This window comes from Oncorhynchus clarkii, chromosome 5, assembly GCF_045791955.1.
Source record: "Oncorhynchus clarkii lewisi isolate Uvic-CL-2024 chromosome 5, UVic_Ocla_1.0, whole genome shotgun sequence".
Lineage (NCBI taxonomy): Eukaryota > Metazoa > Chordata > Actinopteri > Salmoniformes > Salmonidae > Oncorhynchus > Oncorhynchus clarkii.
The window spans coordinates 38,246,835-38,271,273 of NC_092151.1; the positions used below are offsets into that span (position 1 = coordinate 38,246,835).

Consider the following 24,439-nt stretch of genomic DNA (forward strand, 5'->3'; position numbering starts at 1 on the left):
ATGTCTTTGTCCGTATGGATAGACCACTGAGAGCCTGAAGATGAGATGCTGATTTAGCCACGGATCTTCTGCTGACTCAAGCATGACTTTTGGGAAGAGGAGCATTGTGGGAAAAGTTGTTCTTGTCTCCTAAACCCTCCAAGGCTGTTTGTGAAAAATAAACCGGGTCAGACATGAACGGTAAGGGCTGTCACCTCTTGGTCTCTCCCTCTGGTGTACCCCCATCTCTGGGCATGATCACAGGACAGCAGGCCCCCTCCATCAGGATGCCTATGCGCACCACCCTGTCCCCAGGATTCTGTGCCACCCTGAGCCCCTCTCCAGTGGGTAGCAGCTGGGGTAGAGGAGGGGGTGTCCACCACTCCCAGGTACCCCTCAGCTCCGGGACAAACTCTGGGAATTCTGGGAGTTCTGTCCTGCTCCCTGCCCTGAGTCTCCGCAGGCAGATGTTGACCAATGGGAAACAGCCAAATGTGTCAAGTGTCTCACAGATGTCAAGGCAACAAGTGCCCGCCCTTCAACTCCCACCCATCAGCATTGCAGCCACCAATCAGGGCATGGTGTCTGACTGCTCTGACAGTGGTGTCAAAGGTACGTTCTTGTAAGCTTTGTCGATATACAGTATTACATTCAGACTAATACATTTACACGAGTGTAGATGTGAGTGATGTCTTGACATTTTATATAGGATAAGGTCATTTCCATGTGAAAGGTTCCATGAGCACCAACATGTGAAGTTCATAGGAGGATATCAAATTGGGTGTCAAATGAAAGCTAAGGTTTTATTAAGACATGTACATTTTTCAACCATTTCTATTCTAGAAATTAGGAATAAGCACAGGCTTTGATTTCTTGTCAAACAGGTGGAAAAGAGGTCTTAGAAAACATCTACCAGAAAAAGCCTTAAAATCTATTAGAAATAAACAGCAAAAAAAGAAACATCCCTTTTTCAAGACCCTGTCTTTCAAAGATAATTCGTAAAAATTAAACTAACTTCACAGATCTTCATTGTAAAGGGTTTAAACACGATTTCCCATGCTTGTTCAATGAACCATGAACAATTAATGAACATGCACCTGTGGAACGGTGGTTAAGACACTAACAGTTAACCCACTGTTCCTACGCCGTCATCTTAACTGACTTGCCTAATTAAATAAAGGTAAAATAAATTTTAAAAATACTACAAGGAGGCACGAGGACTGCAGATGTGGCCAGGGCAATAAATTGCAATGTCTGTACTGTGAGAAGCCTAAGACAGTGCTACAGGGAGACAGGACGGACAGCTGATCGTCCTCGCAGTGGCAGACCACGTGTAACAACACCTGCACAGGATTGGTACATCCGAACAGGTACTGGTCATCGTCTGTGGTGGTATGTCACAGCATCATTGGACTGAGCTTGTTGTCATTGCAGGCAATCTCAACGCTGTGCGTTACAGGGAAGACATGTGGTACCCTTCCTGCAGACTCATCAGCATGACAATGCCACCAGGCATACTGCTCGTTCTGTGCATGATTTCCTGCAAGACAGGAATGTCTGAAGAGCCAGAACGAGCAGTATGCCTCATCCCATTGAGCTGTGACCTGTTGGATCGGAGGTTGAGGGCTAGGGCCATTCCCCCCAGAATTGTCCGGGAACTTGCAGGTGCCTTGGTGGAAGAGTGGGGTAACATCTCACAGCAAGAACTGGCAAATCTGGTGCAGTCCATGAGGAGGAGATGCACTGCAGTACTTAATGCAGCTGGTGGCCACAGCTGTTACTTTTGATTTTGCACACAGGTGGACTTTATTTAACTAATTATTGGAGACTAAATATAGTTTACTTTGTTCAGGGACACATTATTCCATTTCTGTTAGTCACATGGAACTGTGGAACTTGTCTGTGGAACTTGTTCAGTTGTTGAATCTTGTTATGTTCATACAAATATTTACACATGTTAAGTTTGCTGAAAATAAACGCAGTTGATTTTACATCAAAACACAATAATGTTGAAGACCCCTGCCAACTAATATCAACATTTAGTTATGGGGAAAAAAATTCTGCCTTCTGTAAGTTTCCGTTGCCAAAATCTTCAGGATATTTTCACATTTCTCTCCCTCATTAAGGGGGACGATAATGACAGTTCACAGAAGTGACAAGTGAAGGTAGACCTGCCAGTTAGTTCTAGTGTTTTTACTAATATTAATTTTGCTAATTTTGTAGACTAAGTGATTAAAACAAATTGGTAACAGAATTTCTGCAAATGAATTAGCTACAATGGGAACTCCAAGCAGTCACAAACCACAGTTGGGTCACCTGCTACTGTCCTCCCATCCACTGGCATTCTGTTATGTTCAGCTGACAACTGTTTTCTTTCTCTTTCTGTCGTCTGGTGGTCAAAGCAAGTGTGTGAAAAGTCTAGACAACCCCTCCCTCTCTCACTCCCTCTCTCTTCAATGAATGTCCCCTCTCCCGGCTCTTACTGACACTCCCTTTCCATTTACTATAACCAGGATCCTCACCCACTGAACACTGACCAACACTGGATGTCCATGGACATTGAAAAGTAGTTTGCATTTGGTCCTGGCCTTAATTTCAACATCCACAGACGTCTGTACTGACCTTCATTTGGCCCAAACATAAACGTCCATGGACATTGAAAAGTAGTTTGCATTTGGTCCTGGCCTTGATTTCAACATCCACCGACGTCTGTACTGACCTTCATTTGGCCCAAACATAAACGTCCATGGACATTGAAAAGTAGTTTGCATTTGGTCCTGGCCTTGATTTCAACATCCACCGACGTCTGTACTGACCTTCATTTGGCCCACACATAGACGTCCATGATTCACAAGTTTGGACAGCACAGTACATTACAGTACAGTACAGTAGAGCACAGAAGAGTATAGTACACTACAGTAAAGAAATGTAGAGTATAGTACAGTACAGTGCATTACAGTAGAGCACAGTAGAGTATAGTACACTACAGTAAAGAAATGTAGAGTATAGTACAGTACAGTGCATTACAGTAGGAAACAGTAGAGTATAGTACACTACAGTAAAGAAATGTAGAGTATAGTACAGTACATTACAGTAGAGCACAGTAGAGTATAGTACACTACAGTAAAGAAATGTAGAGTATAGTACAGTACAGTGCATTACAGTAGAGCACAGTAGAGTATAGTACACTACAGTAAAGAAATGTAGAGTATAGTACAGTACAGTGCATTACAGTAGGAAACAGTAGAGTATAGTACACTACAGTAAAGAAATGTAGAGTATAGTACAGTACATTACAGTAGAGCACAGTAGAGTATAATACACTACAGTAAAGAAATGTAGAGTATAGTACAGTACAGTGCATTACAGTAGAGCACAGTAGAGTATAGTACACTACAGTAAAGAAATGTAGAGTATAGTATAGTACAGTACATTACAGTAGAGCACAGTAGAGTATAGTACACTACAGTAAAGAAATGTAGAGTATAGTACAGTACAGTACATTACAGTAGAGAACAGTAGAGTATAGTACACTACAGTAAAGAAATGTCGAGTATAGTACAGTACAGTACAGTACAGTAGAGCACAGTAGAGTATAGTACACTACAGTAAAGAAATGTAGAGTATAGTACAGTACATTACAGTAGAGCACAGTAGAGTATAGTACACTACAGTAAAGAAATGTAGAGTATAGTACAGTACATTACAGTAGAGCACAGTAGAGTATAGTACACTACAGTAAAGAAATGTAGAGTATAGTACAGTACAGTACATTACAGTAGAGAACAGTAGAGTATAGTACACTACAGTAAAGAAATGTAGAGTATAGTACAGTACAGTGCATTACAGTAGAGCACAGTAGAGTATAGTACACTACAGTAAAGAAATGTAGAGTATAGTACAGTACAGTACAGTAGAGCACAGTAGAGTATAGTACACTACAGTAAAGAAATGTAGAGTATAGTACAGTACATTACAGTAGAGCACAGTAGAGTATAGTACACTACAGTAAAGAAATGTAGAGTATAGTACAGTACATTACAGTAGAGCACAGTAGAGTATAATACACTACAGTAAAGAAATGTAGAGTATAGTACAGTACAGTACAGTACAGTAGAGCACAGTAGAGTATAGTACACTACAGTAAAGAAATGTAGAGTATAGTACAGTACAGTACAGTAGAGCACAGTAGAGTATAGTACACTACAGTAAAGAAATGTAGAGTATAGTACAGTACAGTACAGTAGAGCACAGTAGAGTATAGTACACTACAGTAAAGAAATGTAGAGTATAGTACAGTACAGTACAGTAGAGCACAGTAGAGTATAGTACACTACAGTAAAGAAATGTAGAGTATAGTACAGTACAGTACAGTACAGTAGAGCACAGTAGAGTATAGTACACTACAGCAAAGAAAAGTAGAGTATGGTTCAGTACAGTGCATTACAGTAGAGCACAGTAGAGTATAGTACACTACAGTAAAGAAATGTAGAGTATAGTACAGTACAGTGCATTACAGTAGAGAACAGTAGAGTATAGTACACTACAGCAAAGAAAAGTAGAGTATGGTTCAGTACAGTACAGTACAGTAAATAAAAGTAGAGTTCAGTACAGTATACAGTAGAGCACACTAGAGTGGAGTACACTATAATGTACTGTACTGAACTATACTCTACTGTACTGTACTGAAGAATACTCTACTTGACTATACTATACTGTTTTCTACTGACCTCTACTGTGTTGTACTTTGATGACCAAACTTGTGAAACATAGACATCTGTGATTGGTTAATATTTGGTCCAGTCTGGACCAACCGAATGTGGTCTTATTTGGTGGCGGAGCTCATTAAAATAATAGCCAGTGTGTAGAATAATACCTAAATCGGAGGATATTACATATTTATACCTTTGTGTACCATTTTAGGATACAACACCATGAAGAGAATGAAATGCATATCCGTAATTATGCATTTCTGTGTAGTACAGATCAGGGACCAATGATGAAATTCCATTACTGCAATTCAGTTACTGGATGTAAATCCACTTCACTTACTGTAGTTCAATAACCAAAAGAGATTCAAAGATAAAATAGAAATAAAAATATAAATAGTGACACGGGAACTCAATACAGTGCATAACGAAAAACAAGAATGAGTAAAAAATAACATGACTATTTACAGGAAGTAGCTATAAGCATCTGCACTGGTCTTCCAGGAAATTGTTAAAAGTAGTCCTTGTGCAGAGAGCTATACAGTTTGTTAAACTTTGAAATCAAATGGTTTTTGTTTGGCATACAATTTAAGAGAAAAAGAATCGGAGTCTCAGCGCAGTTCCTTTAGTGTGGAATTGCCCATAACTGTAATTGTTTTGATCAGTCTTGACTTTGTCCCCTCATTATGAAATATTGTGACCCTCGTGACCTTAGGTTAGTTATCCTCTCTAGGTGCACTTGTCCCTCCAAATATATTGAAAGCACCCTATTAAAGTAATCAGCTGTTTAATAGCTAGCTAAATGTTTCCTACTATAAACAACTGATTTAAAGCCTGATACCTATGCCCTCCAAAGAACCGGTATGGAGGACCTCTTCCTCCCTTTCAATTGAAAGATCACAGTGTGCACATGTCCCAGTGATATGTTGTAAACAGCATTTCAATCAGCCCCTCTCTTCTCGCCACTCTTCAAAGTAGCACTGATTTACATAGAAGTCTTCATACTTCACCTCACTTCAATGTCGTCCTCCCACCCTGACCTCCGTTCTTCCCCAGGACTCCTTTCTCCCTGGCTTGTTTATTGATAACTAACCAAGCAGAAAACATATCCCTAAATGAGCGATGGAGGAAAAGGAGGAAGAAAAAAACAATCTCATTCGTAATTAACAGAGCAGAAAGTGTCTCTGGGCAGTTCAGGTTTGTTAGGGTGAATTACAGGATCCATAAGCTTCTATTGAACAAGACAAAAAAAATGTAGGTTTGTGTTTGATTTCTGTTGATGATATCTGCCTCATGGGTCCCTGGTGTACAAACACAGTTTGGTGTGTTAATATGGTGAAGTGAACTGTGGCGGAGATGCTGGACCATGGATTCATTGCGTCTCTATCAAAGTCAGATACTGCCAGTACAAACTAAGAAATGTTTGTCAAGCATGATGACAATGGTTGGATGCAAATGGCAATGCCACAACCACTGAAGTGTGACCATTGTAGAAGACTACACAGTAGTTGGAGCTCTCACGACAATTAATACACAGTGAGAGTTCTCCACAAGTGTTTCTCTATTATCTTTGTCTGGAATTTACTTTGAATGACTTGATTCCACAATTCATTAAAATTAGTTTTATTTTTCATAGTGTTTTCTTTTTCAATCTTGTTTCAAGCTGTGTCGAACGATTTTGTTTGAATGTGGTCTTAGCACAAGCAGCAGCACAGGAAGGCTGGATGCTCAGATGTAAAGGCCTCTTCTTTATTATGATTTTTATAATATTCCCAGTTGAACATGAATTTGAAACCGTGTTGATTAATTTATGAGACCTAAGAAATGTCACTCGACATTTTAGACCCTTAATCATTGATATGGTATGTGGTTCCTCACTATTTAGATATTATTATGCAAGGAGAAATGTCTGTATTTCTTTTATTTGTAAAGTATATGGTCTAATTCAAGCAAACCATGTCAAGTGATTGTATTTCCTACTGTATGACCCTGACGTTGGTGGTGAACCCTCAAAACTCTAATGGTGAACTTGTCTCTACCAGGTTACTCTGTCTCAGGACCAAGTATGCAGGTGTTGGGCCAGCCAGCTGGTGCTAACCTCTGGGTCACCAGTAGCCCGATGGTGGTCCAGAGCCTGGGCCCAGTGTCTCCTGTGAGTGCCCAGGCCTACACCTCAGCTCCTCTGGTACCACATGCCCCCCAAGACACCCAACCCCCACAAGGCCTGATGGTACCCTACACAGATGCCAGGTGAGTCAACCTCTGCACCACTCTAGGTGGGGGAGTATACCTGCAAACTCTTTTCATTGCACTGATTTCTGAGCTACTTTAAACAAAAATCCATGTATGTTATTAAACAGCTGTGATACTCAACTCAAACAGACTTTCCTGGTACTGCTATCCTTACTCACATACTACAGTGTTGTGCCTCAGGTCCTTGCTCTCCAGAGAGTCCCTGGCCTCCACCACCCTGAGCCTAGCAGAGACCCAGTCAGTTCTGAGTGGCAGACAGGAGTGGCCCTACGGCTACCGGGTCCTTCCTCCACTCTGCCCACAGCAGGGCTCAACCCTTGGCAGCGAGGGTGGTGAGCTGCTCAGCATGCCCCCTGGCACTGCCATGTCAGGGAGCACCAGCATCTCCAACTCTGCGTCCCTGCCTTCCTACCTGTTTGGCGGGGATGCCAACAGCCCCCGGCAGTACTCAGCCCGTTCCAAGAAGAGGGCCCTCTCCATGTCCCCTCTGTCAGATGGCTATGGCATCGACTTCAACTCCATCATCCGCACCTCACCCACCTCGCTGGTGGCTTACATCAATGGCTCCCGGAGCTCTCCGGCTTCCCACCACACCCTTTCACCCCTCCAGCCTGAGGTCTATGGCCACTTCCTAGGGGTGAGAGGGAGCTGTATCCCCTATCCTCAGTCTCCAGGCCTCTTCAGCCTCCCAGGCTCCACGCTGGCCCTGATCCCACTGAGTGATCCCCACCCTGGGACGGAGTGTGGCCGCATGCAGATGCTGGAGCAGGGAGGGGCGCTGGAGAGCCAGATGGCTAACATGGTGGTGGAGCAGCAGTGTCTCCCAGAGGAGGGAGGGACACTACAGGAGGCAGCCAGGAGTGCTAATGACCTGGTGCCATCTCTACACTTTCAGCTAGAGTTGGCCACCATCATCAGATCAGCTAGTCCACCACAGGGCCCTCCGCCTCCCTACCACTCTCACCAGCACCTCCACCTCCACAGACCTCCCAGCCACATCCAGGGCCCTGTCCCACAGGCTCCGCCAGCTCCCCCTGTGCATGGGGCCAGCCTCCTGCCCCATCCCCTGTCCCTGTTCCCCATGCTGGAGGAAGAGGAGGGGGAGACAGAGGACTACAGTGGGGGCCACTGCTGCCGCTGGGTTGACTGCAGTGCTGTGTATGACCAAAAGGAGGAGCTGGTAAGGCACATAGAGAAGCTTCATGTGGACCAGCGGAAAGGCGAGGACTTCACCTGCTTCTGGGCAGGGTGTCCACGCAGGTTCAAGCCCTTCAACGCCCGCTACAAACTCCTCATCCACATGAGAGTCCACTCAGGAGAGAAGCCCAACAAGTGCACGGTACATAGCAAATCAATCTCTCAAAACTGTCTATAAAATGCAAGTGTGAATCTGTTTAGTCAACCACTTGAGGATCCATTGGCTTTACCTGAACAAAATGTTACCTCAGGTATTCCACCCCCCTTATGCACAATGGTTAATATATTTTTCCCATAAATATGCTAAAGGTGGAAGTGAGTGCACCAGTTCCCTTCCAGGCTGTCTCCCCTGTCTACTGTGAGTCAACCAGCCAATCCTCTAGACCGGAGCTGTAGAGGGCCTTTCAGCCTCTTAATAGCCTTGCTGAGACGGTTTAGAGGGAAATCGACATCTTGAAGTACGCACGTTGTACCTCTTTAAGGTCTTTGTGTACTCTGATGTACGTCCGAAGGCTGAAGGTTTGGGTCAGAAATATGGTCTCTCTCTCCTCTTAACTGTGGCCATGGGCTAATTAGTCCAGCTCTGTGATAGTTGACATGGCAGTTAACTTAATTATGTAGTTATTAAATCAGCACAAAGGCAGCGCAGCGCTTAAGTTCTGGCAGGGCACCAGTCAGCCAGCCTCCTGATCCCTGCTCTGCCACAGTCCCCTCTCTCTCTCTCTCTCTCTGAGCTACTCTACCAGGCAGTCACAGGGCCTGTCAGCAGCCAAGAGCCTGCCAGGCAGGGACAGACTTGGCTGGGGTTCTGGGAAGGTGATGTTCCCTGGCCCGGTTCTGATTGGGTCTGGTTCTGTGGCCAAGGAGAGAGAGACTTGAATGGAGCTCATCTGAAGGCCATGTATCCTTGGACCTGGTACTGATGAGGAGGATTGGCTGGATTCCCCTGAGGCAGGTGCTCCCAGTCCTAGTGCTACTGGTGGTTCTCTCAGATGTGCTGTTAGAGAAGGCTATGTTTGGTTCTTTTGATTTCACGGCATGACAACATACCATGTTCAAAGCCAAAGTTTAGTTGACAGATGAGTTGTTCTGCTCTGTATAGCCTTCCTGTGCTGTAATTGCAGTTATAGGAGTCCTTCAGGAGCCATAGCAGCACATAACCTATGCACATTAGTTGCAGTAGTGAGCTCGGGCTCTTTTCTAGGCTCATCAAGCTGAAGTGTAGAGTTTTTTCTTTTAACCGATTACTAAAACAAAACTGTAGAAATTATATTGGACCTACATTGAAACAGTCTCTTTACTCTTTCCAGGTTGCTATGAGTCGCCGAAAAGAAAGCTGAATAGTTAGGAAGAATAAAACATTTTAGAACAATTTTGACTGCAAGGAAATCGAACACATTTTCTGGACTCCGAATGTGGCCCGCAGGCAAACTGACTTTGACATCCCTGGTCGAGACAATTGTAGAGATACCCCCCGCCCTCAACCCCACTGGGAACATACTTGAGGTTCAGATGAGTAAGAGGCCAACAATTCTCATTCCTTGACTCGTTTCGCTGCTTCTTGGTTAGACAATTATTAACTGGGTGCATACCTGTGGTCGACCTTTCGCTCCAAAACACTCACTTATTAGTACCAACCAGTCACGTTGCTATGGAGGCTGCAGCTGCAGTCAGAGGGTTCTGTGTACCATGTAATCATGTGTTACAGGGGAAAATATCCAGGGTCATGCCCAAAAACAGAACATTGTAAATGGCACCTTATTCCCTATTTAATAGAGTGCCTATTTGGACATACCCATTGTGTGACATCCCATCATCCCAGGCTTGATTTCAGCATACGCTGAAAATGTCAGACTGAAAAGAAATAGAACGAGGTCAGTCTAATTGACAGAAACTGTCAGAAAACCCATACTTACTGAACAAAACAGTCTGAGCAATCAAAGTCAGAGCCGAGGAGCTAGACAGGCAACAGAGACTCTCACAGAGCGAGAGAACCAGTTCTACTTCACTAAAAACGTCTTAGATGCCATGCCAGTCAATTGTCCGAAAATTACACTCAGTCTTATTGTGAGGAATGATTGACAGGAAGGATGGGGCTGGTGAATGGCAAACAGAGGCGTGAGCCGCCCGCCCAGCCGGTAGCATTACAATGAAGTAGATCTGATTACGCAGCACACTGCCCCACATACACCAGGCAAGTCATGACTTGTACCTGTCAGCTCTCAGTGCGTGAAGGTGATTGAGCACTTTCTTAACACATAGTTGATTCATCTGTGTATTTAGTATATGCCTTATCACTGGGATTTCAACACTTTCAACAGTTTTCAAACGGGTTTGGAGCTTTGGAAAGCACCAAGAGCAACGCCTTTGTAAACACATTAGCTAATCATGTTTTTTGCTCTACATTCATTTGATGATTTACTGTTCGAAGGATGAACAATTACCACCATAGTTAATAATGGTACATTTTCCGGCTTATCAGAACAGCTTTAGATGTTGTGCAATAGATTCATACAGCTGAACCATATCTCCTTCTACAGTAACTATATTATTTTCTAATGGAAGCTCCCTGTGTTGTTGGATCTGGATCGTAGTTAATTAAATAGAGAGACATATGGGGTACCCAAGCAACTGTGGAGGCCAGGGTTCCTCTAGCTTAGTCAGTTTAATAAAGCACTCCATGGGAATACAGGCGTTCAAGTGTCATGGTAGCTGCATGGCTGTGCAATTAAGATGAACCAGGAAGCTATCAGTCAGCTCAGATAATTCCCGTTGGTTACTCAATCCACATTGCTGCAGTGTGATGTTCAGCTACGTGAATGATATAGACGATATCTTGACACATCCTGGAGTTATCGGTTTTGTTTGGGCCCCAAAGCATGTACATCTTCTGAATTATAAATGGTCTTGATGCTGGGTGTTCTATTCTGCGCTAGAGTACTTGAGTTGTAGGTTCACTTGAGGAATCACAGTGTGCATTTTAGCATATCTCTTATTGATGTTCGAAGACTGTAGCCGTTAAGGTGTAACACAGCCCCAGTAGTTGGGTTTTAATCAACTTAGTTTCCCTTACAATGGACAGCTTGAAATTCTAGTCCTGCCCGCAACGGCACAGAATGCAGGCCTGATGGGATTTATGGTTTGCCAAGATTTTTAGCGCCATCTCTACAACCGTAAGGAGGGAAATAACTTGATTTTGCCGCCAGAAACCGGTTCAGACTTCAAAGTATTTTAACGCACCAGCTTATTCTCCAGCTTCTGTAACCATTTTCAGCTCTTGTTTTAAAGACCTTAAAATCTCATGAACTAACTTTTTGCACTTAAAGAAGATGACGATAGATGAGAAGATAAGAGGGAGAGGAGACGTTGACTGGGCATGAGGAGAGGATATGTGAGAGGGGGTGAGATTTGAGCGTTTGAAGAAGATAAGAAAGGGAGTTGAGCTGTAGATAAGAGTAAGGAAAGCGTTCTGTAAAGATGTGAGAAAAAACAGGGGGCACATGGAAGGGATGGAGAAGAGAGTAGAAGAGAGAGTGGAGATGTGAGAGAGAGGCGATGTGAGAGAGCGGAGATGTGAGAAAGAGGAGATGTGAGAAAGAGGAGATGTGAGAAAGAGGCGATGTGAGAGAGCGGAGATGTGAGAAAGAGGAGATGTGAGAGAGAGGCGATGTGAGAGAGCGGAGATGTGAGAGAGCGGAGATGTGAGAGAGCGGAGATGTGAGAAAGAGGAGATGTGAGAGAGTGGATATGTAAGAGGAGATGTGAGAGAGTGGAGATGTGAGAGAGAGGAGTTGTGAGAGAGAGGAGATGTGAGAGAGTGGAGATGTGAGAGAGAGAGGGGAGATGTGAGAGAGAGAGAGGAGATGTGAGAGAGAGGAGACGTGAGAGAGAGAGTGGAGACGTGAGAGAGTGGAGACGTGAGAGGGAGGAGATGTGAGAGAGGAGATGTGAGAGGGAGGAGATGTGAGAGAGAGGAGATGTGAGAGAGAGGAGACGTGAGAGAGAGAGAGGAGACGTGAGAGAGAGAGTGGAGACGTGAGAGAGAGAGTGGAGACGTGAGAGAGTGGAGATGTGAGAGAGTGGAGATGTGAGAGGGAGGAGATGTGAGAGGGAGGAGATGTGAGAGGGAGGAGATGTGAGAGGGAGGAGATGTGAGAGGGAGAGAGAGAGGAGACGTGAGAGAGAGAGTGGGACGTGAGAGGGAGGAGATGTGAGAGAGAAGATGTGAGAGGGAGGAGATGTGAGAGAGAGGAGACGTGAGAGAGAGAGAGGAGACGTGAGAGAGAGAGTGGAGACGTGAGAGAGAGAGTGGAGACGTGAGAGAGTGGAGATGTGAGAGAGTGGAGATGTGAGAGGGAGGAGATGTGAGAGAGAGGAGATGTGAGAGGGAGGAGATGTGAGAGGGAGGAGATGTGAGAGGGAGGAGATGTGAGAGGGAGAGAGAGAGGAGACGTGAGAGAGAGTGGGACGTGAGAGGGAGGAGATGTGAGAGAGAAGATGTGAGAGGGAGGATATGTGAGAGGGAGGAGATGTGAGAGAGAGGAGATGTGAGAGGGAGGAGATGTGAGAGAGAGAGAGAGAGAGAGAGAGAGAGAGAGAGAGAGGAGACGTGAGAGAGAGAGGAGACGTGAGAGAGAGAGTGGAGACGTGAGAGGGAGGAGATGTGAGAGGGAGGAGATGTGAGAGGGAGGAGATGTGAGAGAGAGGAGATGTGAGAGAGAGAGAGGAGACGTGTGAGAGAGAGAGGAGACGTGAGAGAGAGGAAAGAGGCTGAGGCACTATAGAGGGCACTAGACTGACTCTGCTGGCACGCTGTGGGCGGGTCATTGTTCCCCAGGGCATGCCCGACTGCCAGGACCTGTCAGGAGGCTGGCTGTGGCATTCAGCTCCACTGAGGAGCCATGTTGCTGTCTATTCAGACCCTCTGTCCCTCACAGCAGCTAAAAGGGGACTCTAAGCTTTATTAGCAAGAGAGTGTGTGTGTGCGTGTGTGAGTGTGTGAGTGTGCATGACAGGCCACTCCTGGGCACCGCTGGGCTCCTGGCAGTATATTTGTGTGTGATGCTGGTTCTCAGTTCTCTTCCCATCCCCAGGCTGAATGGCTATTTATCCTGCTCATTCTCCCTGGCCTGTATTTTTCTTATGCTAGCCCGTCTGAATGGTCCGATGCTGATCCTTTTCTCTTCACTGTGGTTTGGAGTGTCCGGTCGTGGTGTACTTCCCTGGTATGCCACCGTTTTAGAGAGCATTTGGACAGAATATCCTGCTGTGTGTGAAGAAGACTTGTGAAAGACTAGAAAGACTGTGGAATGGTGGTGGCTTTCTCCACTTTCAGGGATATTTCTGTTAGGTCATTACTCGTGTCCCCAGACAAGCAGGACATAGAGTGGTAAAGACCCACAAGGAGAGATATCGTCATCGTTGCATGGGAGACCTCATCTGTAAGCACTAAAATGCTGTTGATTGTGCCCCGAATTCACACATTCGCTATGATACAGTCAACATACAGAATATGTTTGCTATCCCTAATAGGCTGGTGAGCACTGATAGAATTATCAGGCATATCTGCCTCCCTCTCTCCCTCTTGAATTACTTAAGGCTTATAAAGTCTGACTCCCATTCCTTTTGACAATATGAACATATGGTTGCCATCAGAAGGAGTCATAATGGCCTTACTGGAATTGAGGGTCAAAGTTAGGCATAATGAGTTTTGGCATAATGGCCGTACTCTGCTGGGGGTTTTGCTCGGCAGGGTGTACAGTATGTTTGTGCCTGCTGTTTGCCAGCTTCCAGACAGAACAACATCGAGTGTAGTGGCTGTTGAGTAGGTAACACTTTGCCTATACAGTCTTGCAAGAAGAGAGTGGCAATGTTGATTCAGATAGAGTTCAGAGGAGAAATACAGTCGGAAGTTAGCATTATGTTATTACACAAATCAAAGGAATCAAAGGAGTGAATCAAAGGAATATGTCCCATAGCGATGCAGACGAATTTGATGAGTCAAATATTAAGGGAACTGATTCATTTGTAGTTGGTCAGCTCAGACTGAGGGAGAGGTATAGCTATGCAAGGAATCCAGTCCTGGAGGGACAATAATAAAATGGGTCATGGTTCCATGACTTTACTCTGTGAAACTGAAGTAAGGACATTCCAAGCCCTTTGACTGTGGAGTGAGAGAGCAAAGTACTAGTCTTGACTTACAGTAGGAAACTGTGATGATTCACATGTCTTCAGGGTGAGGTCATTGCAGTGAGGTGGTAGTACTCAGGGGCGGACTGGGACCAGAAGTCTTCTCAGGCATTTCTAACACACTGGCCTATTTTTCTCCTTGAGGCCCCGAGACACACCGGCCTATTTTATTTCTTGAGGCCCCACACACACCAGCCTATTTTATTTCTTGAGGCCCCCACACACACCGGCCTATTTTATTTCTTGAGGCCCCCACACACACCAGCCTATTTTATTTATTGAGGCCCCCACACACACCAGCCTATTTTATTTATTGAGGCCCCACACACACCGGCCTATTTTATTTCTTGAGGCCCCCACACACACCAGCCTATTTTATTTATTGAGGCCCCCACACACACCGGCCTATTTTATTTCTTGAGGCCCCCACACACACCAACCTATTTTATTTATTGAGGCCCCCACACACACCAACCTATTTTATTTCTTGAGGCCACCATTATTAGCCAGATAATGATAATTTTGCAAAAACAAGTTTGACAGGCACAATAGGCTGAAAGTGGAAGGCCATCTGGCATTTGCCCAAAGTGACAGATGGCCAGTCTGCCACTGGTAGTACTGCACAAAGGAGAGCTGTTTAGTTCTGCTGACTTGGATCAGCTTCCATCCACTACTCTTGAATCCCATAGCTTGTGACAGCTAGTGTACCTGGGCAGGGAGCAAGCCCTTTTGACGAGGAACAAACCCCTCTTTACCTTAACCTCTCTACCAGTTGGTGGTTGCATGTTTCTACAATGAGTTCATCTGTCAACACATTTAGATCCTACACGACCCTTGAGACAAGACAGATTCTACAGACTGAAGTCTGTGTACACACAGATACTGACCCCTGCTGGACACATTGACCACCACACCTCTTATAGTGTTAACCAGTGGTAGTTTACATATCGAGACCTTCTATCTGCATTAAAATTGGGTTATTGATATACCCTTGTTTTGTGCAATGTTCTCAAATCTATATACTACTCATGTTGTTGTTAAGTCCAAAAGAAAACAACATAAAAATTACTGACACCTTTCAAACCAATTATCTCAGAGAATCCTATGTTTTGCAGATATAACTTTATAGTCTCAAGCTCTCCATATGCTGAATGTTTGGATGTTGTTTTGTGGATCCCTGATGTACAGTATAGGTTAATGATAGGGATATTAAGTGTACACTATCCCTCTTCTCCCTGTGCCCTTTGTGTGTTGTTGCAGTTTGAGGGCTGTCAGAAGGCTTTCTCTCGGCTGGAGAACCTGAAGATCCACCTGCGCAGCCACACTGGAGAGAAGCCTTATCAATGCCAGCACCCCGGCTGCCACAAAGCCTTCAGCAACTCCAGCGACCGAGCCAAGCATCAGCGCACCCACCTGGACACGGTGAGTTGAGTGGGATATCTCAGACAGACACACAGGAAACGCACGCATTGAGAATTGAGACACTGATCTCTTACTCTAGGTGTTCTTCCTTGTTCACTCTCATTCTCTGTTTTATTCTTCTTTTCTCTGTCGCTGCCTTGTTTTCCTCTCTCGAGCTGGACTTACCCACATGGCAGCTAGCTAGCATTTCCACCTTCAAGAAAGCTGTACACAAATGCTTCTGTGTAGACTTTTATCTAGACAGCATCTATGTGATGTGTATGCTTTTATTGACTATATGGAACCCAGGACTCCCTGGAAAACAGTGGCTGAGTGGACTATCCTGGCTAAATAAATCAAATCAAATCAAATGACATACATGCACACACTGCAAGTCGAAACTGGAAGCTGTTGGTTTTGTGACATTCCCAGTTGTGTGTGGCCGTGTGCGTGTTTATGCAGAAGCCGTACGCGTGTCAGATCCCTGGTTGTGTAAAGCGCTACACTGACCCCAGCTCCCTGCGCAAGCACGTCAAATCCCATTCATCCAAAGAGAGGCAGTTGAGGAAGAAGGTCAGTATGGAGCTGCCTGGACTCTACTCTTTACACTTGGAAATTCGCTCAATCCCCCTCAGCAATTTACACTTTGCAGTGAAAGGATCCCCTTGACTGTATCACAGTCTCAATGTCTTTTGAGACACCCGCTCTCTTTCACAGCCTCTTACTTTCCCCCACTTCTATTGTATCGCAAACACATCCACTTATACAGTACACTAACGCAGAGTGCCTCCACATATTGTTGTGTAAATCTAGTTGATTTTCTTTGCTGCGCTGTAATGCTCAGACCATATTAAACTCCCTGTTGGGGATAATTATGCTCATTAATTCTATCTTACAGTTAAGGTTAGGTCACCATAGATACAATTTGCCGCAGGAGGTGGGCTGTTTCTATAAAAAAGTCTTGTTTTTACGAATGCTCCCACATTCACTGTTTTTTTCATTAGTAAGTTAGTTTATTCTCTACTTGCATTTATACTGATCTCTGTATCTCTGTGATTGGTCTAAAGCTGAGGTTGTCCGTTGACATGAGCCAAGAGGCATTAACGGATTGCCTAACCATCCAACCCCTGAAACCCAGCCTCTCTCCTCTGGACATGATTGACAGAAGGTTGGGCCAATCCCCTAGCCCCTCCATAGATCACTACACAGGTACACATCATCCAGATGCTCTGACTGTGCCTTTATTTAGAGTTAGGTAGACCTATTCGGGTGTGAAATCCATGGTTTGATATGTGCGTATATTCTTCTTAATTAGAGTCTTAGTGATGGGTTTATGTTGCGTGTAGCCTTGTCCAGTGTATCTATATCTCTATTTTGTTGTCTGTGTTTTATAGATTTGCTGTCCAGTGGCCAGTCAAGCCACTGTGTATCTCTATCCATCCCTGTCCCTCCAGCTGTTCCACAGGACCAACGCTCCTCAAACAGCTCACACCTGGCTCTGCAGGACAGTTACAGGTACTGCAGCCACACAGCAGAACAACTAGTGTTAGTCTTCTAATCTATTTGAGTTCACCACAGAAGTTTATTCAGCTTTGACTATGCGTTTTTTGTGTGTGTGTGTGTGTCATTGCCGGTTGTAAGTTTATATGCAAAGTGAATATTTGCATTTATGATAAACAATGGATATTCATACAAGGGTGTTTTACCTATGCTCAAATGATGAAAATTCATTAGCAACTGTCACAATCTGGACCATGCTAAACTTCCCTGACTTCTGTCACTTAGTACTTGTTGCTGTGGTAGTGATGTGGGAATCGTTTTCTAAGACATTGGTGGTGAGAACATTTCCATTCGAAAACTTCACCGTGGTGATATGTGCACAGTGCGCGCTATACTGCAATTCTGTATTAAATGTTAAAATGTGCAGGAGACCTAGTCTTGATCTAAAAAAGTGGGTGCTATTTAAACATTTCATCATGCATAGTCATATTTAGTCACATATCTGTAACTAAGGCTACTCATCATAAATGCAGTAATCAATTTACAATAAACATATAGGATTAGAAGTCGAGCAAGGATTTCTATAACTGCGTTCAATGTTCCTTCCTTGAGACTTTGAGAATTCAGTCATGTTCCCAGAGCTTGTGTAACGGTTGAGGCATTTACATTGAATGTGTTTTGTAGTTATGACAAGTGCTGGCTCATGAAAGTTCTGAAAGTCATTACCTTAAGAACAGTCTTTCAGTCTCTCTCACTTCCTACTGGGTAATCAATTAACAGCGTTCTTGGAATTCTGCAGGTGAAAAAAATGATACCTGTATATTGTGAAATAACTTACTTAGTCCTGTTGAAAGCCACAGCCCCTTCAAGATACTCTATTGATGGCTTTTGGCAGATACTTTTCTCGGTGTGTCTAAGACATTGACGGCGAGATATGTGTTTTAATGGCATCGCTGGTAGCATAATGTCTGGCTCTCTGACAATGTGTCAGACAATGATGAATAAATAGATGGTTATATTTCTCATCCATCCTGGTAAAGTGGTTTGGTTTTTGAAACATGTTCACATCTACTTTCTGGGAAGAGAACCTGCTGCAGGCCCAGTTGCATCTGTTGGGCAAGCGGCTTGGTATTTCTATTCATTTTGAGTTCCCGTTGGCAGAGTGACTGTAGCCATGACTGATTTAAATGCCTATCCCCTTTTCCTTCTTTTTTTCTGATCTGAAACAAATAAGTACTTAAACGTCGGTTGTCATGGCTTCATGGCAGTAAGCTCATAGTTAGAATAATCTGATTAAAATAAAGCACCATTTTCTCCCCTTTTGAAAGACCCCAATGGGCTTTTTTGTGGCCCGCAGCACCTCAGCTGTGAAGAGAGCGGTTGGGAAGAGGTTTTACAGGTTGGGAATGGCCAGCAACACGGTTGCCTGGTCAGCCCACAAAAAAAACATTTCTTCATCCATGCACTTCAAAGGCGGTGAGAAGGAGTGTTTTCTGAAGTTTTGGGCAGCCAGATGCTCATGGCTTCTCAATGACACTGATTGATTGTCCTGGTAGCAGCGGTAGGCCGCAGCATTCACCACAGGATTCTGGGTACACAATCAGCCAATGAAAGCAGGCCTTGCTTTGCCTCATCAGTCTCTAGGGCCTGCATTAGTGGATGCTATAGCCACCATCTAGAGTGGCTCAGGAATTCAATAAGTGAATTATAAAATTGGAAAAATACCATTCAGAGGCTCTGGGAAGAGGATTGCTGTAATTACTTTTCTAGATGTTAAATCGATTGTAAAATCCCATTTGCTATTTTATTCACTGCCATTATGTGATTTCTTTATTTCCTCATTCAGCCTGTGCATTGTTATCCCCTTAATCAATTGCATTGTAAACACCTCAATTATTTTAATTATTACCCTGGTGCCAGCCAGCAAGAAAAATGAAAAAGGTTTACAGATACACCATAAAAGCACTCATTGTTTGGCTTTCCTTCTAAGGATGTTCTTCACAATATCCTCTTTCTTACTTTCTGATGCTTGGTATGAGAAAAGAAGGTTGCCATATTTAAGTAACCAGGCATTTTAGTCTGGGCAAACAGACTAAAACAAGTCATTAAGATTTCTCTCACGTATCTGTGCTTAGTTAACATGGGTTATTTAAAGTCTGAGAGGTGTGCTATGTTACTACCCCTCAGTGATGAGTTAGCGGCCTCTTTTAAACTTGTCAGATATCAGTGTCTTTTCACTGAAAGAACTGTCTGTGGGGCAAGGGTGTAACTTTGTGTTGCTTATTTGGGGAGGGGTCCGACATAAAAAACAACAACTGTGAAATGGTTGTTCCTGGTGAATTTTGAAGTGAAATACATCCAAAATGTTCCTGATAATTTGGTCAATATATCCCAACCACAACATTTCTGTATTACTTTAAACTGTTGTTCTAACACTACATTTACACAAACAATTAGTGCTTTTTGAGGTCGGTTTGGTTTTGCTTCGATTATTAAAGAATAATCATGGTTTTCGATTCCAGTTTAGATTATTTATTTTTAGCAAATGCACCATGCATTATGTGGGTTGAATGCTGTAACAACACAGAATAAAACAATTAATAAGAGTCCCATGATGGTAGTGAATGTTCATTACTGCTTATCACTTATTAACCATAGAGAGTTATTGATTCACATAACTTTACTTTTAATAAAATATTTTAAAGAAGATTTCAGTTGTTGTGTATATTACATTTGTTTTATTTGATGACTTTATTATTTAATTCCAAGTCATCATCTCTATAGAACTGCTGGCTATGCTGTCTGACAAAATCACTATTTTAGTAGTTCTTCAAAGTAAATAAGGCATACTTTAATAACTTCTGAATTCCAACTATCAATCACTTAGATCATGTATTTTCAGGTAGAGATAACTCATGAAGCAACTGCGGTCTATCTCTCTCTCGATTGTGCATTCTTCTCTCTCTCTCTCTATCTCTATCTCCATGTCTGCCCCACACTTATCTAAACTAGCAGGCATAGAAGAAACACACAGACCGGACCAGTAGGCGTGCAATGGATTATGGTCATTGTAGTTAAATGTTTTCTGCTCTAAACTATGTAGAATTCCAAAACTCCCTACTACATCTCACAGTTCAGGCTTGAAGTGATTCATCTCTAGAGAAACTGTGCAATGTGCTTATTGAGCTCACAGGAAGAAAAAAAATGGAATTCAAATAATTGAACCGAAGTCAGTCAATTAGTTGTTTAAAAGCCGGAAAATAACTGAAATGTCTGTTAATCACTCAGCACTAGTTTACACATTACACAGGCAGCCCAATTCTGTCCAATCAGAACACCTCTTTTGCAAAACCCCTTTAAGTGTCATAACCTATTATGCTTATTTGTATACTTTTCACTATGCTTTTCACCCCCTCTAATTCTGTAGCCTACTAGAAACAAGATATTTTAAAGTTTATAATATTACCAAAGTTGTCTTTGAACTCCCAAAAATGTGTCCAATATACCCATTAACAATATCACTCATTTTGATAAATATCACTTATGTGCATTACGTCACTTCACAATATAAACTTTCTCCAAAAACATCCTTTTCTACATCATTCTTATTCGTGTTTATGAATTTACCATGTAAATTTTGACTACTATTTTATTTGTTCCAAGTTTGTTAACCTTTCTAGGGCAGCGCGCGAAATTCAAAAATATTTAGAAATATGTAACTTTCACACATTAACAAGTCCAATACAGCAAATGAAAGATAAACTTCTTGTTAATCTACCCATCGTGTCCGATTTAAAAAAAATGCTTTACAGCGAAATCACAACATATGATTATGTTAGATCACCGTCAAGTTAAAAAAAACACACAGCCATTTTTCCAGCCAAAGATAAGAGTCACAAAAAGCAGAAATATAAATAAAATTAATCACTAACCTTTGATGATCTTCATCAGATGACACTCATAGGACATCATGTTACACAATACATATATGTTTTGTAATAATGTGCATATTTATATCCAAGAATCTCAGTTTACATTGACTCCGTTGGTTGTGCATGTTGATCTGCCCTGTACGGAGCTTGCGTGTGGCCGGTTGCGCATTTTCCCAGTCTGCCCTGTACAGAGATTCAAACATGCATGGCTTGAGAGATGCGATTGCCGATCGAGTGTGTGTAGCTAGCTACTTAGTTAAAATATCAACAGTACTGCCACAGCAGCATAACAGTTGATTAACACTTGATTTAGCCAACATCATCGTCAATATTCGGTCTGGTTGGCTGATACGTGCAGCAGAGAGATACAGAAAGACACAGAGGTAAATCACAATCAGTAAAAGAAATCGAGCTAGCTAACTAGCAGATTAACATGAATCATCAACATCAATGATCAGCTGATATCCCACTCTCTTTTCCCCATGTCAATCGTGTTTTTAGGAGGCACTGTAAATAGATTGCTTAAGATTTGTGATGATGAGTGAGTGTGTTGTTGCATAAATAAATAAGCCTACTGCAGGGGCAGTGTCACAGTATCATGATGTTTTGCAGTAGGTGTGCAGATTAAATACTATATGTCCATTTGTATATTGAACAACCTGATATTATTTCATATACCGGTTTGTGAAACATTTCAGGTTTGCCAATAGGTCCCCCCACTACCACAGCCCCGGGTCACACCAAAACCAAGTGCCTGGTCCCTCCACTCCTCTTACCCACCACCATCCCACTGGCTTATCCCTAAAGACCAGCACAGCTCTGAGTCATCCCAGTCACACTCCTGTCGTAAAAACAGACCACCACCCAGGTAAATGACATCTACCAACTACAGGCACATCAAATATGTTCACTGCATTCACCTACTCGGTGCTAATGTACTAAATTGAAGATATCCTTCCCTGGAATGTCAAAAGGGACAGCAGATCGGGTCAGTAATGAGTCCCAGAGATCTGCATAGGATTACACCTGCACCTACAGGAGGGCGTAGCTTATTGACTGTGGAAATGTGCCTGCGGAAAGAAAACAATGGTACAATTCCACAGGGAAATTCCTGCTCTGAAATGAGAGTTACTGTTAGTTTTATTGTGTGAAAGTCTATTAAATAATTGTGTGGGTGGTTTGACATTCTGTTTTGACAGATACTCTCAGATATAGGATGATCATGGCTTAATGCAGTTTGTTGTGCAGCAGGTGGCTGATGTTTTTCTATTTCGGAAAGAAGAAGCAGCTTTACTCTCTAGATCATAGCTTAAAATAGACCGCACATTTTCCCCACTGGACTTGCCAGCAGTGCTTGATGTTGACAAGGTGTTCATGCTGTGCACCGTTTCTATTGTTTTCATAAGAACAATGCTTCAAACTACTCAAAAGTAGAGTTCTGTAGTATCAGATGAGTAATAGTGCTTCCATAAGGTGCCATGGTGGTTGTAAGGGTTCATAGAACTACAATTGAGTATTCTACCTTTTATCTATACCAGATTTATTTGTGCATATGAATATCAAGATATGAAGCCAATGTGCTTGTGGGAAGAAGTAACAATGAATGAAGATGAAAAGTGGGAAACACCAGAGAAGGAAAACAGATTCTTCAGTCTCCCCCTTCATCTATTCGTAAAATGTAAATAACTAGATGTACCTGTTATTGTCCTCCTCAGGTTTTAGTGGTCAGATCCAAATGGTGTACTCTCCGTCATACAACAATGATACACACAGATCCACCAAGCAGACCAACTCCTGTCACCTGATGCAAACCCCAGTGTTTGATGACAGCTTTGCTCCAACATTTACCACTCAGAATGGACTAGACATCTCCCAAAGAGCTCTGTCGTCTGGGCTCACAGGTAATGAAGAGACAAAGTACAATTACAGTACAGTACGGATCAACGTGCATTCATTTGCATCTATCGTATAACAATGACCCCTTGTGTGCGTGCTGCATCCACAGTATACGACCTGCAAGGTGCGTCACAGGATCTGCCGGCGCGAGTGATGTCAGAGGACGCTTATCTACATGTCAGCGGGGTGGACCGTTGCTCTAGCCAGCTCTCCTGTATCTACACTGAGGGTTGACGTCAGCAAATCTATCCACTTCTTAAGGCAGATGCTTTCTATAATACTCCTACAACAACCCTATTGTTCTTCAGCTCCATGCGCACTGACATTGACCTGAGTGTGATGCCCCTATTGGGTGAGAACTGTAGACAAGAGGAGACATACAGTAGTTTTAATTAATTAAATGGTCAAAATGAACATATACATATCACATATTAACTGATATTATTCAATCGACATTGTTTTCATAATGGCAAGTCATATGGTCATATGTATCATAAAAACTATTCTGAGATCCTTACTTTTGAAGTCTGCAAGATGCTGTCTTCATTCAAGTGAGTATCATCCACAAGAGGCTGCTGAGGGGTGAACGGCTCATAATAATGGCCGGGAACGGAGCAAATGGAATGGCATCAAACACCTGGAAACCATGTGTTTGATGTATTTGTTGCCATCCCGCCAATTCCGATCCAGTCATTAACACAAGCCCGTTCTCCACAATTAAGGTGCCACCAACCTCCTGCGGTAACATCGGAAGTCTAAGCCCACAATGAAATATGCCTCCTAAAAGATTGTGTTGTACTGAAAAAAATGACACTTCTGTGGGTGCCTATGGTCTTGAGCTTTGGAGGATTTTTTATGTTTACATTAGTTGAATGCATTTGTACCACAGTTGTATCGAAATATTGTCCCTCCTATTATGCAATTACTGTAGATACCATAAAAAGCACACGAAAGGCATGTTCTTTTGTTTTTAAAACGTGTTAGTAGCATAGGAATTATACTGAACAAAATTATAAATACATCATGTAAACTGTTGGTCCCATGTTTCATGAGCTGAAATAAAAGATCAGAGAAATTTTCCATACGCACAAAAAGCTTATTTCTCTCAAATAAATGTTGTGCACAAATTTGTTTACATCCCTGTTAGTGAGCATTTCTCCTTTGCCAAGATAATCCATCCACCTGACTGGTGTGGCATATCAAGAAGCTGATTAAACAGCATGATCATTACACAGGTCTTCAATTGTCTACCATAAGCCGTCTCCAGCATCGTTTTAGAGCAGGGTTTCCCAAACTCGGTCCTTGGTGCCCCCCCTGGGTGCACGACAGCTCATTCAAATAACCAACTCATCATCAAGCTTTGATTATTTGAATCAGCTGTCT

At 43.1% G+C, this 24,439-nt stretch overlaps 1 protein-coding gene across 1 annotated transcript; it reads left to right on the forward strand.

The window, feature by feature from the left end:
- LOC139409992 (GLIS family zinc finger 3) lies at nt 1-24,136 on the forward strand. The gene is made up of 10 exons (XM_071155410.1): nt 1-591; nt 6,731-6,938; nt 7,122-8,280; nt 15,588-15,749; nt 16,191-16,301; nt 16,796-16,937; nt 17,123-17,243; nt 21,859-22,028; nt 22,876-23,061; nt 23,166-24,136. Exons 1-10 carry the CDS (start codon nt 174-176, stop codon nt 23,288-23,290), a joined length of 2,802 nt encoding a protein of 933 aa, XP_071011511.1. The 5' UTR covers nt 1-173; the 3' UTR covers nt 23,291-24,136.
- Nucleotides 24,137-24,439: the final 303 nt, after the last annotated feature.

Bases quoted from the DNA above. Each gene is read 5' to 3' on its own strand.
- LOC139409992 (XM_071155410.1), top strand. From the start codon at position 174: ATGAACGGTAAGGGCTGTCACCTCTTGGTCTCTCCCTCTGGTGTACCC. The intron at 6,939-7,121 runs GTGAGTCAACCT...GTTGTGCCTCAG, and splicing joins GTACCCTACACAGATGCCAG to GTCCTTGCTCTCCAGAGAGT. The intron at 16,302-16,795 runs GTCAGTATGGAG...ATTGGTCTAAAG, and splicing joins AGAGGCAGTTGAGGAAGAAG to CTGAGGTTGTCCGTTGACAT.